We start from the raw sequence: 16,521 nt of genomic DNA, 5'->3' as shown, positions 1-16,521 counted from the left end.
TGTGTTTCGGTGTGTTGATACAGACCTGAACGTTCTTTACTAGGATGTCTGTGGTCAAAATGTATGTTCGGTCTAATAGTTGATATTAACATTAATATTTCAGGTTCCCCTACTTTTTTTGAAGAGTATAAAATACTATTTACACCAATGTTTGCAGATCGGGTGACAGTAAACAAAGGAGTTAGATTAAATGACCACCCAGGAGGAAGCGATCGCGAGGGTCAGAGGGGTAACAAAAAAAAAAACGATGGCGCAAACGCTTCTGTTACAGCCCCTACCGAGGACAATGCCAGCATCAGCTGGGGACTTTAAGTAAAAAATTGTTTTGTTTAACGACATCACTAGAGCAAATCGATTAATTAATCATCAGCTATTGGATGTCAAACATTTGGTAATTCTGACTTGTAAACATCAGAAGAAACCCTCTACAGTTTTCCATTAGCAACAAAGGATCTTTCATATACACTTTTCCATAGACAACAAAGCACATACTACAGCCTTTGACCAATTGTGGTGCACTGATTGAAACGAGAGAAAAAACCCCAATCAACTGAATGGATCAACAAAGGTGGTTCGATCCTGCGACACAAGCACCTCGGCCGAGCACTGGACCGACTGAGCTAAATCCCGGACCAGGGCTATTCTTGACGAACATGTGATTAACGTCGAAGAGCCAGGCAGCCATGCTTCTGAACCTCATGTTGGTGTTCCACGGCCTCACCATAAGCGTACGAGACATAGGGTAGGTCCCCCCCCCCCCCCCCCCACACACACACACAATGTTAGTTTGTAATCCTTGTACACATGTATTTGCAACCCTATATTGGAGCTCGTACGCCTATAATTGGGGGTGCACCCACATTAATGGGAGAGGGGACATTGTCCATGAGTCATATGTTGTGTGGCGACAGGAAAATATATAACTGGTGGGCAAATAAAAACAAAAAAGAGGCATTGGCCGCATGGCATAACCAGTGGGAGGAAGGAGACTTAATTTATTTGGAATTTTTTCTGAAAATGTATTGGCAAATTTTTCCGATTTTAAACTGCCACTGGCAAAGTCAAAGGTTGTGGCCAGTATACCATTCCCACTAAGGAAAATGCTTATTAAAATAAAATAATAATAAATAGAGCACATTGATTAATTATCATCAGCTATTGGATGTCAAACATTTGGCAATTCTAACGTTCATAGAGGAGAAACCTGCTGTTTTTCCATTAGTAAAAAGGTGTCTTTTATATGCACCACCCAACAAACATGATATCACATACCACAGCCTTTGCTATACCAGTCGTGGTGCAGACAGGGATCAATCCTACTCAGACTGTATCAGGCAAGCACTTTACCACTGGGCTACATCACACCTCCAAAATAAATAAATACAACTCTCTCTCTCTCTCTCTAAATAAATACATCTCTCTCTCTCTCTCTCTCTAAATAAATACATCTCTCTCTCTCTCTCTCTAAATAAATACATCTCTCTCTCTCTCTCTAAATAAATACATCTCTCTCTCTCTAAATAAATACATCTATCTCTCTAAATAAATACATTCTCTCCCTCTCTCTTTAAATAAATACATCTCTCTCTCTCTCTCTAAATAAATACATTCTCTCTAAATAAATGCATCTCTCTCTCTCTCTCTCTCTCTCTCTCTCTCTCTCTCTCTCTCTCTCTCTCTCTCTATATATATATATATACACACAAGAATCTGTGGCAATTTTATTATTTGTACTCATTAGTTTTGGGGTGGGTTTTTTAACATAATTATTTTTTTTTTTTTTTAAATGTAATCATATTCATATATATATTTACCTAGTTGTTTGACACCCAGTTCATTTATTCATGCCTGTTTACTTCACAGAACATGACTGGCACATTAAAGGCTCTAGTATGTGCTATCTGCTTTTGATAAAAAGACTTAAAAATTGTGCATTTCCCTTTGTGTGTTTGTGTGTCTCAAAGTTGCATAATGTCAGTTCCACTCCAACAATAATATTAAATGTTGTGATACCACATCGATGGGATGTGTAAGGTGCAAATTCCATTTGTCCGTAATCCGCATGCATATATGAATACATAATCCATAATGTGAAATCCAGAAAACTTTCATCTGTTCAAATAAGCAAAACAAGAAAACTACCAAAGAAAAAACTGAAAGGCAATGATCGATGATAAATTTAATTTATTATACTGCAAAAAATTATGCATTGAGAGATACAGTGAAATCAATAATAATTGTTTTTATTTCCATGGCAGTATGGAATGTAATTATTACAAGCTCCGATATGAATAAAAGTTACTTTTCTAGAGAGCTGAAATGCATTTGCTTACAAATTACTATGAGATACTATGAGATAAAGACCAATAAAGATGTACATGTATGTTAGTTGGACCTGGGATATCATGTTTCTAATAACTTTCTATTGATTAAAAGTAATGTCAAGTTTGTGAGAAAAATTAGCCTGTAACACATCTGTTTTAATAAATACTTTTTGTTTGATATATATACACACACACGTGCAAATAAACATTCTAAATATCTATGTACACAACAGTTGCATGACCATAACCAAACAAATACTGGATTATGTACTGAAATGTAAACAAGACAAGTAAGAATATCTACCACTACGTAATAGGAAATAAAAAATAAAAAAGAAGAAGATATAATATTTAAATCAGGTTTTAAGCAATACAATCACTAATTAGTAACTCAGCTCGGTAAACACTATTCAAGCCTGAAACCATTGCCATTTTTTAAAGAATCTACAGTAAAATTAAACATAAGCATTTCAATGTATGAATTATTATATACATGTAAATATTATTTTGGGGGACTTCACAAAATATGATATTTAGTCCAAATATAAATAACAAAAATGGATGCATGATTTTAAAATAAAATATGATTATGCCAAGTATATGTCAACCCAATCCAATAAAAAAAATAATGTGATATCATAATTTATGGTTATGAAAGATAACAAGAGGTCCATGAGCCTACACGGTCACCTGAATAAACTGTTAAGCCCACTACATCCACCAGACTCGTGGAATACACAATACCCATTTTCAAGGGATAGAGGGGGACCAGAATGACCAAATTTAAGAGTTTGTTTCTCCATGAGTAAATACAATACAATACAATACAATACAATACAATACAATACAATACAATACAATCTTTATTGCAACCATTGTTTGAGTATACTGGTTATGGGGACAGATTTCCATTTAAAAAAGAAACAGAAAGCTTCCCACCAAATTTAGTAGCAAATGGTCTAGTAGATGTAAAAAAACATTAGTTTAATTGCATTTCTCACTACAACTTGTACTAAATTTCGATTAACCCTCCTCAAGCACAAACAATTTAAAGAACCTAACATTAATAACAAAAGTACCAGTGAGGTACATCATACACCCATCAGGAGTTTGATGGACAACCATATCTATATTAATTAATATGTTAAAGGTATGATTCAATTCCAATTAGGTGCAATTTTTGCAGTGGGATGGATGAACAGTTTGAATGAACCAACCACCATCCCAAGTTGTTCCTACATGTGGTTTTTTGGTTATGTATGCAAGATATGATCTGGACAAGGATTTACTGTTGTGCAGTAGACCGTGAAAAGTAGGTCACAGAGACCTAGTAATAGTACGCAACACACTGCCATCCCAAGTTGTTCTAACATGTGAGGTTTGATGGTTCTATATGCATCTGTATGCAAGATATGGTCCGGACAAGGATTTACTTTTATGTGCAGTAGACCGTGAAAAGTAGGTCAGTGACCTAGTAATAGAATGCGACACACAGCCATCCCAAGTTGTTCCTACATGTGAGGTTTGATGGTCCTGTATGCAACATATGGTCTGAACAAGGATTTACTGTTATGTGCAGTAGTCTGAGAAGTAGGTCACAGTGACCTAGTAATAGTACGCGACACACCACCATCTCAAGTAGTTCCTAAATGTGAGGTTTGATGGTCCTGTATGCAAGATATGGTCTGGACAAGAAAAAGTTAACAGATGGAGGTAAGGACGGATGGACAATGCCATACCATAATACGACCCATCATAGATAGGCATATATTTTAGTTAGGCATATATTTTTCCATTTGTCAAGGATTGACATTTATGGAATGAATAAATGTTTAATGACACTTCAGCACGAAACATACGTCACCTATTGGGTGTCAAACTAATAAAGGTAATGATTTTTTTTTTAAATTCTTATTCCCCCACCCCCCTTTTTGGCCACATCTTTCAGGACCCTGGGGTGAGGTGAGGTGGGGTTGGGTGTATCAGAAGAACCAAATTTAAGATTTTGTTACTCCAAAGGTCAAGAAAGCTTCCCACCAAATTTAGTTGGAAATGGTGTTAGTAAATATGAAGAAATTACATTTTAAATGCATTTCTTTATATAACTATATACCGGCCTCGGTGGCGTCGTGGCAGGCCATCGGTCTACAGGCTGGTAGGTACTGGGTTCGGATCCCAGTCGAGGCATGGAATTTTTAACCCAGATACCGACTCCAAACCCTGAGTGAGTGCTCCACAAGGCTCAATGGGTAGGTGTAAACCACTTGCACCGACCAGTGATCCATAACTGGTTCAGCAAAGGCCATGGTTTGTGCTATCCTGCCTGTGGGATGGGCAAATAAAAGATCCCTTGCTGCCTGTCGTAAAAAGAGTAGCCTATGTGGCAACAGCGGGTTTCCTCTATAAAAATCTGGGTGTTCCTTAACCATATGTCTGACGCCATATAACCGTAAATAAAATGTGTTGAGTGCATCGTTAAATAAAACACTTTTTTCTTTCTTTCTTATATAACTATAATAAATTTCAAAGCCTTCCTGGGGGACCTGGCATTAATGACATTCTCAAATTAGATAAACCATCTATTGATCTTTAATTATATATGAAGACTATTCAGTTATAGCATTTGTGGAAGTTCCTGACAACTTAAAAAAAAAAGGCTTAATTTTCCGCTTTTGGGCCCCACCTTTCAGGCCCTTGGGGTGGGGGAGGGTCAAAATTAACAAATTCATAGATTTGTTTTTCCATGTACCAAGATACACATGTAGCTTGGAACAAAATTTGGTTGCAATTGGTCAAGTAGTTTGAGAAGTTTAAAAAAAAACTTACATGTACTTAATTTGCCTCTTTTGGGCCCTACCCTTTGTGTCCTTGGGTGGGTGTGTGGAGGGGGGGGGGGGGGGGGGGGTGGTGTGTGTGTGTGCAAAATGACAAAATTCAACCTTTTGTTTCATATACAAAATTTGGTTGGAAGTGGTGTTGGGAGTCAGAATTACCAAATTCACAAACATGTTTCTCCATGTGCCAAGCAAGCTTCTAACAGAAATTGCTAGGAATTCGCCAAATAGTTTAGGAAAAGACATAGAAGAAATTAAGTTTAAATACATTTCTCTATGCAACTATAGTAAACTTCACCCCACCCCCGGGACAAAACGGGGACCCAACATTAATGACATTAACAAATTCGTTAAACCTTCTGTTGACAAATACACATCTGAAGACTATTTGGTTATAGCATTTTTGGAAGTAGAGAAGATTTTAAAAAATTTGTTTCATTTCCCCTTTTCAGGCCCCTGGAATTGCCAAATTCACAAATTTGTTCTCCATATACCAAGAAAGCTTCCCACAAAATATGACTGGAATTAGTTGAATAGTTATGGAGAAGAAATAAAAAATGTTAAACGTTTACACACAATGGATGAAAACAGATTGCAATAGGTCATTTGTGTCTTCGTCTTCCATAGATTCAAAAGGTCTCAACTCTTTGAAAGACTGCCCACAGCAAACTATGATTTTTTCAAATATGGCAGTTTGCCTTGTCCTTGATGAATGAGTGAAAAAACAACAACAAAACAATAAGAATCAAGATTACAACAGAACTAGAGTAGACAGACAGACAGACAGAAAGAAAGAAAGAAAGACATACATACATACATACATACATACATAAACATACACACACATGGACAAAACAGACAAATCAAAAACAAACATAAAATAAACAGGGTTTCAAGAATTTTCTAAAAAACAAGTAGTCATGGGATCAGTGTACCATATTTAGCACTAGAAAACAAAAATAAAACCCAAATATGGCCTAAATGCTTTATCATCACCATCTAAAAATTAACATGTAATACTAATGTCCTTTGTGCAAATACCATCAACTATTCCCAATAAATTAACAGACCTATATTTAGTGTACAACTGCTGTGAAGAATACACCAGTCCAGTTAAAAGAGCCAACTGTTGCTTTCTACAAACTTGTGGTATGCTAATAAAAACATTTACAAAAAACATTTTGTAATGTAAAATACCACACCTTTTTTGTGTATATTGCCAACATTTTTTAGATGAATTGTATTAGAAAATGTTTACATTATCTATAATGAGCAGTGTGAAATGATTTGGTAAAACCTGACTGGTTATCTTAGAGATTTGAATAAAACTAAACTGGTACATAGATTATTTTTAGACATATATACATATGTTGATACTAGTAATTAATTAGATTTTGCTTTTAACATATTAATTTGGTATGGGAAAAAGAACACATTTTAGCTGGGACGTGTTTTCCAACTGATAATACAGGAAAGAACAATATTACATGTATGTCAGAAAATCAAATGTTTGACATCCAATAGCTGATCATTAATAAATCACTGTGCTCTAGTGTTGTTGTTAAACAAAAAGAACCCAACTAATCACTACCCATTTGTTGTATATATAAACAGTAAAAATTAGAAGTTGATGTTTTAATGGTTATACTGTGCAGACTTATGTGGGTAGGGGTGGGTGCGGAGTGCCACTAATAAAGAGCTTACTGATAAAGGGTTTAAAAATAATAATTCAGTTTGAAACTTTCAGTAATAACATGTGTGCAGACTTTTGTGCCACATGTATCTAACATAAGTGTTCCTTATTACACCCCTTTTAACCCCATCACTGATAACAGAAGAAGACTATCTGTTGATGTACGTCAGTTGTGATTTTTCAATGTAACAAACATTCCTCAAAACCCTAGTCAAGAAAAAAACCCTAGTATTTCAAAAAGTGAAATTATTAACCATCTTTTATTAGCAACTTGAACACACTTTAACTTTCAGAGCATCATAAAAAAAAAATCACTATTATTAATTTTCAGTGTCAGTAAGAAAAATGTGTATAAATTGTTAATCCCATTAGTCTACAAACTACATGTACATAGATACATATTATGTACCACCTCACATTTTATTGTGACATTCATTTAAGAATTGCATGTCTAGTTATTTCTTTTACGTTCATCAGAGTATGAAGCAAAAAGATCATCCACAAACTCTGTGAATCGGCGAAGTTTGCGGATGATTTGTTTTGTTCATACCCAGATGAACGTAAAAGAAATAACAGACAGTACTTATAATTAAATTTGAATCATACTTGCTAATATTATAACACAAAAAGCTCATACTTTATTTTGAATAATTTTTTATCCATAAAAAATAATGCTCAATAAGACAACTTGCAAATATAAAATGACGTCATCAGATAATATCTGATGACGTCATTTTATATTTGCAAGTTGTCTTATTGAGCATATTATGATGTTCCCTGACAATGTAATTTTTACATTCATCAAGAAATGAACAAACTCCCTTTGCTATGTCTTGATCAATGAGATGACGTTGTATGTTGTAATGAATGTAACAGAAATTTAATTCAAACACACAAATACATTACACAATACACTGAAAACAAACTAAAAACCTACTAGTATTAAAACAAAAGCTAAAGAATGGTAGTACACAAACTAAGTTGCAGCAAACTTTATACATGTAGGTCATCAAAAGAATTAAGGACCAAATCAGACTTAGAAAAGTCTGTGTTAATCTGATGAATGATGAACTTCATTGTTTAAATGGTTTTATTACCAGCCATTTATTCACAGCATTCCTCCATATGCTCCAACAACTTGTCCTGTTCTGCTTCTGAAAAGCCCAGACTACATTTTGGACAACACAAGTCATCTGATTTCTTTCTTACAGCTAAACCCTGGCCAAAGAAACATGGTGACTTTGTCACAGGTAATGACACTGGACCCATTCCCTCAGGTTCTGGGCCATCACTTCTTAAACCATCAGGGACATTTCCGTCTGCTGATATACCTCGACTCTGAAGGCTTACCTGTGGATAAAGCATCAACAGAATTAACTAAATTAAACACTACAGTAATAGGAACAAGTGATCCTACAAAGATCATTCATCAATTATTGTACTACATTATGTCAGTAAGAAACATAGTTGAGAGAACAGTATGAGATTTATCATGTCACGTTGTGATATCCAAGATATGAATTTCACAACAGATACCAATTTATACCAATCCTGCTGTGCTGTGCAGACACAAATGTTTTAACTGACTTTAAAATTGGAAAATATATATGTTTTATCTTACAACTCACTGTTTAAATTATGTAGGTGTAGTCCAAAATAATGTTCTCTGAGTATAATAAAATTATAACAAGGATAGATCACAGTGGCTGGTACTGTAAGGGACATAATTCTTGTTAATCATTGAGTAAATATATTGATTTCTATGCCAGGAAAAGATTAATTATAAACAAGGCATCCAAAAAGCTGAAAATCCCTCATGGCTTCATGTTCGTATTCCCTTATGTGAAGCTTTATGAAAAGCAGATGAGAAATGAAGTCTGTCGAGTGGTGACATCATTTAAACATTTTTTAAAATGACCTTGGCCTTTGACAGAGAGGCAAAACATTAACTCATTCAAGATATCACGATTCTATCAGTATATGTAAAGTGCTATGAAAATTGGAGGAGAAATTAAGAAGCTAGTCTAGTTTTAGTAACAGTAATCCTGACCTTTGACACAGAAAAGTGAAACACAAGCTCATTCAAGATGTCATGTTCCTATTCTGATGTGAAGAGAAATAAGCTGAAAGTCTTAAGAGCAGTGACTTCATATTTCTATTTTTAGGAACAGAAACCTTGACCTTTGACACAGAGGTAAACGTGAACTTGTTCAAGATATCATGATCCTATTCCTATACATGAAGTTTAATAAAATTGAATGAGAAATGAAGTCATACATATGTCAGAGCTTAGTTTTTGAAAAACACACCTGAGTGGAAAAAATCACTCTTCAAAATACTTTGGCAAGTAAAAAGAATGCATTATATTTATACTAAGTAAACTGGTAAATGTGGTGACATTTGATGCTATAACCAATGAACCAATAAATTATTATTATTAATATTATATTGTAACGGGGCACCCTGCCTAAACATGAAGGAACTCTCGTGTCCACAACTGCTCACGCCTGTAAAAGTGGTAGCGTGTATCACGAACAATTGTGTTTTGGAGAGACCCCATCAGAGATGGATAATCGTAACGAGTTAGAGACGTTCTTCTCAGGGTCTTAGAGAAGTTAAGGTCCAATTCCAATTAATAACTATGTCTAAAGTATACAGCTGAAGAAAACACCACGACACAACAAGGAACTTTTTATATAAATTTCTTTATATCGTACTCGCTTATTGTTGACAAGGAAAATTGCGCGATTTGTCAATAAAGTTCAAAGTTGAATTTATAATCCAAACTGAATACACTGTAGGTTGTCCAGTCTTGTATAACACACAAACACATTCCCTGGCACTGGGAAGGTGCTACTCCTACATCAATGGTAGCATCTTGAACAATGTTAACAGCAAACAACATTAGTAACGTACACGGAAGTGTATGCTGGCATTTTAACTTGCAAACGGAAGTAACTAAAGTAGTGTCGGAAATAGAATAAAAATGCTTTTCATCGATTATTTTTTTCATATCAGACTAACAAGTAAATATTTTGTAAATATCTATTTAATGATACTCTACCTAATTTAGCATTCACTTGCTTGGGCTGTCATTGATATACAAGGTGGTGTTTACTCTTGAAATTAAAATAAAGTTGTCGGTAAATAGATTTGTGACCTTTATTGGAACAGACTATAACACATTTTTGTGGATATGTGTCAATTTCATTTACCCTTAAACAAACTTTTTGTTTAAAACTGAAAGTTAACTGATTATTTTGAATTGCAGTATAAATGATTAATTATGACCAGCATATTTAGTGAATATAAATTCAATATTAGTACATCAGACATTACATTTACACAATCTTGCAACCACTTAAATGTGCTATATCAGAAGTTATATGTGAGCATCTGTTTGTGATAAAGATTCTCCAATAAAAATGTAGTTTCTACTAGTAGATAAAATTATTTCTTATAATCATTTATGGGCATATAGTTAAAGGTGTAGTCTTTAAATGTTAAAGCAAAATTTAATAAAAACATGATTCGCAATAGCTGTCATTATGCAACTTTGAGATAGCACCTTTAATACCGGAGTAATAGATCACAAACTCAAAATGGTGCTTAACAGTTTTGCTCAAAAGTTACTTATAAATGTCTACAAATATTTAGTTTTGGAGAGGGATAGGGGTAAACTGTCATCAGAAAGGTCCCTTACATATGGAATCAGCAATGAAATTGACACATTGACCAAAATGTGTTACAGTCTGTCCAATAAAGTGCACAAATCACCTGTTTTACTGACATGTCTTTTAATTTCAAGAGTAAACACCACCTTGTATATCAATGAGAGCCAACACAAGTAAATGCTAAATTAGGTAGACTACAAAGTATATTTAAATAGATATTTACAAAATACTTACTTGTCTCTTTAATATGTAAGAAATAATCCATAAAAATTATTTTTATTCTATTTCCGACAGTACTTTAGAATAACTGTCTTCAACAACAGGTACTATATACACGGGTCAGGTGGTCCGGAGGATAAGTAGTCGGTCTGGAGTTTCAACGGCGATGAATAGTGTTCATGTTGGGGAACTGACGGGGAGAAACTCATTATGGTTTCTTCGGGGAGAGAGCCCTTTAAGCCGTGTGTCCACAAGCCGGCGAGAACTCTGTGCTCCGCCTCTTTTATACGGGTGGAAGTGTACAACGTGACCGACTGCCTACGTGTCCACTGGTACATGACATTATTCTCTGTGTATCTTTGTCATACCGAGTCCACCATAACGAACCCAGAGATAGGTTGCAAATATTCGCCATTTTATAATTATTTTTTGTAGAACAGCCAATTAAGAATACTTTCTTGTTTCTTAATAATTATTTCTTCACTTCCAGAATATTTATATAAATTCATTCTGAAACCTGATAATATTTGCAGCCTATTATAAATTAGCAAAGTAACTATTTCTGCTGTGTTAATTTGTAAATAAAACATTTACAATTCAACTGCGTTTTGTATTTGATCAAAGTACGGGCATAGTCCGTTTCACTACCCCCGCCCTTCTTGATGTCTTGTCTCTAGACAATAATTTTGTTCGACTAAAAACATTATTTATATATAAAACAATTTGTTTTAACTCTTGTCTTCTTAACAAAATTGCGGACAAGAAATAACAATAAAGAAACCAGTAACACAACAGTACAAAGTGACCTAATGGGGTTGAAAGTATTTTTTCTCTAACCACTATTTGCTGAAGTAATTGCTCTTCCTGTTATTTATGCCATTGCTTCGTAACTCTGTTGCTCTAAGTCAGTTAATGGTGGAAACGGAAATTGTGGATCAAAGTTTCTCCTACCTTGATATTGAGGATGACGATCTACTGCTACATTATTTCTCCTATCTTTCTTAGCTAACGAACATTCGTATGTATAGTGTCCTGGTTGTTGACAGTAAAAACATAGCAATTTTTTTTTTTTTTTTGCAGACATCTTTCTCCTCCCATTTTCTCATCATATTCCTCATTTCACTGCACAAACTCTCTACGCTGGAGTCATCATGCCTCTGAATTGATTCCAGTTCTCTCACTTTGGGGCGATATAACCTCCATGACTCCACAGTCTTGACATGCATCCAGTCACTGCAGCCTGGACAGCCTCATCAAAATCCTTAGGTTTTCCCACTAAAACCTTCAAAAGCATATCAGGGTCAGTTAAAGCATCCATAAAGTTATCTTTACTGAGTGTGTCAATAACATCAAGGGGTGCTGTTGGGTATGCCAAAGTAACTAATCGGTGAAAAGACTGTCCTAGTTCAAGTAGTGATTCTCCACTTTTTCTCTGTCTTAGCCACAATTCAGCCTTGTAAAGCTCCTCTATGTTTGCGGGGGCAAATCTCTTTTGTAGACCTGTAATTAGATCCTTATATAAGGCCCGTACACCTCCCGTCACATGATATGAGTGAGCACCTGTAGTGCTGACCCATGCAGTGTGACTTCCAGATGTCTCCCACGATCATCTTGACTCCATTCATTTATTTCAGCGCAAGCCTCAAAGTAGGTAATGAAGTCTATCCATGGGATAGATCCATCATATGTAGACGGATGTACTATATTCCTTCGAGGTCATGTAAGAACTGTGCCTGTGGAAGATCTTTGTAAATTTGTATCAACTTCAACTCTGTCTTCCCGTCTCATATGTGTTGATCTCACCATAGCTCTGTCAGCTTCCCTTCGAAGTTTTTCTAATTCCTGGTTAGCTATCGCTAATTCATGCCGCATGTGAATTAGTTTGTGACGGTACATGCTCTTAATTTCTTTTCGCCTGTGGCGATATTAATTGTTTTAGAGGCGGTGTGCAGTTCCAATGCACTTAGCCCAGGTGGGCAACTTGTTACGTGATACCTTTGCGCGACGGTCGTCGAGCTTTTCTAATACACACCTAGCGCAGGTGTGGAGGCCATGTGGCCAATAGTTACGTAATAATTCCGCTAGTGCTGTTTATGACCAGGGGATTGCTCGCGGAATGGCGACAGCCAGTCTGATGATCAGAGAAAAATATGCCGGCGTGGTGGCTGGGGAAAATCCACATGATACGTAAGGTACCGCCTTTTACCCCCAGGCGATATTCGGAGTTTTGAATAAATAGCTAGGATTTTAGATATATCGGGGAGAAACACAGGAAGGCTTCCAGGGGGGAACGTTAGTCCGTCCGGACTTGGTAAATATCATTTCTGCTCTGTTGTATAACCTTGATGTGACTTTAAATATTTTAATGCTGTATTATACCAATATTATTTAGACGGTGCTGCCGGTCATCTGACGCAGTAATCTGTAGGCTCACTGTCCTAAATAATTATAAAAAGCTTAACCAGTCATCCTAGAGGACCTAGGTAAACTATAGGTTATTGTCTTTATTGTGATAGGTACCAGTATTAATTCTGTGTTACAAGGTTATTGAATGAGTAGTTAGGGTTAATTAAAAATTAACCAGTTAGGAATAGAGTTGTAATTCCTTTATTAATTTCGTTTCTCAATTTTCACACGTGTGGGTGTTGTGTCACGGTGAAGTGATTAGCATATTGTGTAAACAAGACACCATCTCTAACTAAGTGATCAGTTCTGGGTTGTGATTATTTTTTGTTGTTGATTAACTACTGCGGCAGTACATTTGTCAGCATAGATTAATACAGATTCCAAAGTGTATTGTGTTTTTGTTGTGTTTTTTAGTGAACTAAACGTGCTATAATAATATATACTTTATATAAGATCGTATCTCTGATCATACCTAGACGAGCTACCAGCGGGTATAACTGTGACCAATTGTTAATTGAAGACAGCCCTTTACCCATAGAAGAGAGTGAGGTTGATGAGATTAGATATCCTGCGTGTGTAAAGACTAGGGCTATGGCCAGTAGGGTAACACGATACCCAGAGGATATTTGTGATTTGTCTGATACGTGTGTGAGCCATGAAATTGGAGTGGATGAGGTTATCAGTAAAATGGTAGATAAGTCGAATGACGAACTAAATGTGGTGGAACCTGTTGATCTCCCGCAGAGGGGAATTGAACCAGTTGTGTTTGATAGAGGGGATTTACCTTGTAATAGACAAGAGTTAGTTCTAGAGCAGGGGGCTGATCCAAATTTGTTGGCAGCTCGCACTACCTTGTTAACTGTGGACAAGGGAGTATTAATGAATAAGAGAGTTAGAGATAGAAAGGATATGAAGCATCTGAGATATGCTCAGAGCAAAATAAAATCAGTGTTTGATAGGAAGGCTAATAGTCGGGAATTTAAACCAGGGGATAAAGTGCTGCTGTACCTTACCATTAAACGGGGTTCATTACAGAACAGGTATTTCGGTCCCTATGTTGTGCACAAATGGGTTAATGAGACAGGGTATGTGATAAACACTCCTGATAGGGTTAGGAAAAGTAGGTATTGTCACATCAATTTGCTAAAAGGTTATTTTGACAGAATGCCGATAGTTCCAGTGTTGCCTGTCCAAATTGAGAGTCACTCAACTTCCTGTGATGACGTCAAGACTGCAGAGATCAAGTTAACCAACAGCCAGATTCTAGCAGACTTGAGCCCCCAGCGAGCAAAGTTGACTACGTTGAAACAAGACAATGTTTCCATTTGTCAGAACCTCCCAACGATTACCAACACCTTAAGCCAGGATGTGCGCTTGGAACCCAACGCTACACCGATTCGACAGCATGCTTATCGGAGAAAACCTGGAAAACGTGCGACACTGAAAAAGAAGGAAACGAAGTTCCAGTGGTCAGATGAATGCAAGAAGTCATTCAACCGTCTCAAGCAGATGCGCTCCTCGTCTCCCGTAATGGCAGCACCAGACTACCGAATGCCTTTCAAGCTAGCTGTGGATGCCAGTGACGTGGGAGCTGGAGCTGTGCTGTTCCAGGAAGACGAAAATGGACTGGACCATCCTGTAAGTTTCTTCTCCAAAAAGTTTGACAAACACCAGGTGAACTATTCCACTATAGAGAAGGAAGCTTTGGCCATGGTACAAGCTCTGAAGCATTTTCAGATCTACGTGAAATCGGCAGTGCATCAAGTGGTGGTCTTTACTGATCATAATACGCTTACCTTCATTCACAGAATGAAAGCCACCAACCAGAGAGTTTTGAGGTGGAGTCTTCTTCTGCAAGAATACCCAATTACCACTGAACATATCAAGGGCACTTCTGATGTAATCGCTGATGCCCTGTCCCAAAGTTGAACGTTATGATGTGTTGACATTCTTGAATTCTGTTTTGTTTTTATATATTTTATTTGTATACCAGGGACTCAGAGACTCAGTGTGATTACTGGTAGTCACCTTATTATTACATGTGTTATAAATGCCCGGATGCGTCGGTTAACGCACCTTTTGTTTTAATGTAGTATATTTCCCTATTCCTAGAGTAGAGGAAATATCATTTTTGAGGTGGGGGTGTGTGACGGTACATGCTCTTAATTTCTTTTCGCCTGTGGCGATATTAATTGTTTTAGAGGCGGTGTGCAGTTCCAGTGCACTTAGCCCAGGTGGGCAACTTGTTATGTGATACCTTTGCGCGACGGTCGTCGAGCTTTTATAATACACACCTAGCGCAGGTGTGGAGGCCATGTGGCCAATAGTTACGTAATAACTCCGCTAGTGCTGTTTATGTCCAGGGGATAGCTCGCGGAATGGCGATAGCCAGTCTAACGATCAGAGAAAAATATGCCGGCGTGGTGGCTGTGGAAAATCCACATGATTACGTGAGGTACCGCCTTGTACCCCCAGGCGATATTCGGTGTTTTGAATAAATAGCTAGGATTTTAGATATATCGGGGAGAAACATAGGAAGGCTTCCAGGGGGGAACGTTAGTCCGTCCGGACTTGGTAAATATCATTTCTGCTCTGTTGTATAACCTTGATGTGATTGATGTGACTTTAAATATTTTAATGCTGTATTATACCAATATTATTTAGACGGTGCTGCCGGTCATCTGACGCAGTAATCTGTAGGCTCACTGTCCTAAATAATTATAAAAAGCTTAACCAGTCATCCTAGAGGACTGTAGGTTATTGTCTTTATTGTGATAGGTACCAGTATTAATTCTGTGTTACAAGGTTATTGAATGAGTAGTTAGGGTTAATTAAAAATTAACCAGTTAGGAATAGAGTTGTAATTCCTTTATTAATTAAGTTCTCCTGGAAGCGTTTCTCAATTATCACACGTTACTGAATGAGTAGTTAGGGTTAATTAAAAATTAACCAGTTAGGAATAGAGTTGTAATTCCTTTATTAATTAAGTTCTCCTGGAAGCGTTTCTCAATTATCACACGTGTGGGTGTTGTGTCACGGTGAAGTGATTAGCATATTGTGTAAACGAGACACCTAGAGATTAACTAAGTGATCAGTTCTGGGTTGTGATTATTTGTTGTTGTTAATTAATTACTGCAGCAGTACATTTGTCAGCGTAGATTAATACAGATTCCAAAGTGTATTGTGTTTTTGTTGTGTTTTCTAGTGAACTAAATGTGCTATAATAATATATACTTTATATAAGATCGTATCTCTGATCATACCTAGACGAGCTACCAGCGGGTATAACTGCCTGTTACAGAGAGATCTAATAGATATACAGTTAGAAGAGATATTTGGACAATCGTGTTTCATTCAGTTATGGGTATTAT

At 36.5% G+C, this 16,521-nt stretch overlaps 1 protein-coding gene across 1 annotated transcript in view; it reads right to left on the bottom strand.

Annotated features, from left to right (window-relative positions):
* Positions 1-7,619: 7,619 nt before the first annotated feature.
* The window catches only part of LOC121384686 (TNFAIP3-interacting protein 2-like), a 42,101-nt gene continuing 33,199 nt past the window's right edge, over positions 7,620-16,521 (bottom strand). Inside the window, exon 8 of the mRNA XM_041515175.1 lies at positions 7,620-8,201. Coding sequence (XP_041371109.1) covers positions 7,956-8,201 — 246 coding nt within the window. The 3' untranslated portion in view covers positions 7,620-7,955. The remainder of the gene's footprint in view (positions 8,202-16,521) is intronic.

This window comes from Gigantopelta aegis, chromosome 10 (genome assembly GCF_016097555.1).
Source record: "Gigantopelta aegis isolate Gae_Host chromosome 10, Gae_host_genome, whole genome shotgun sequence".
NCBI classification, from domain to species: Eukaryota; Metazoa; Mollusca; class Gastropoda; order Neomphalida; family Peltospiridae; genus Gigantopelta; species Gigantopelta aegis.
This window is presented reverse-complemented; position numbering and strand designations above follow the sequence as displayed.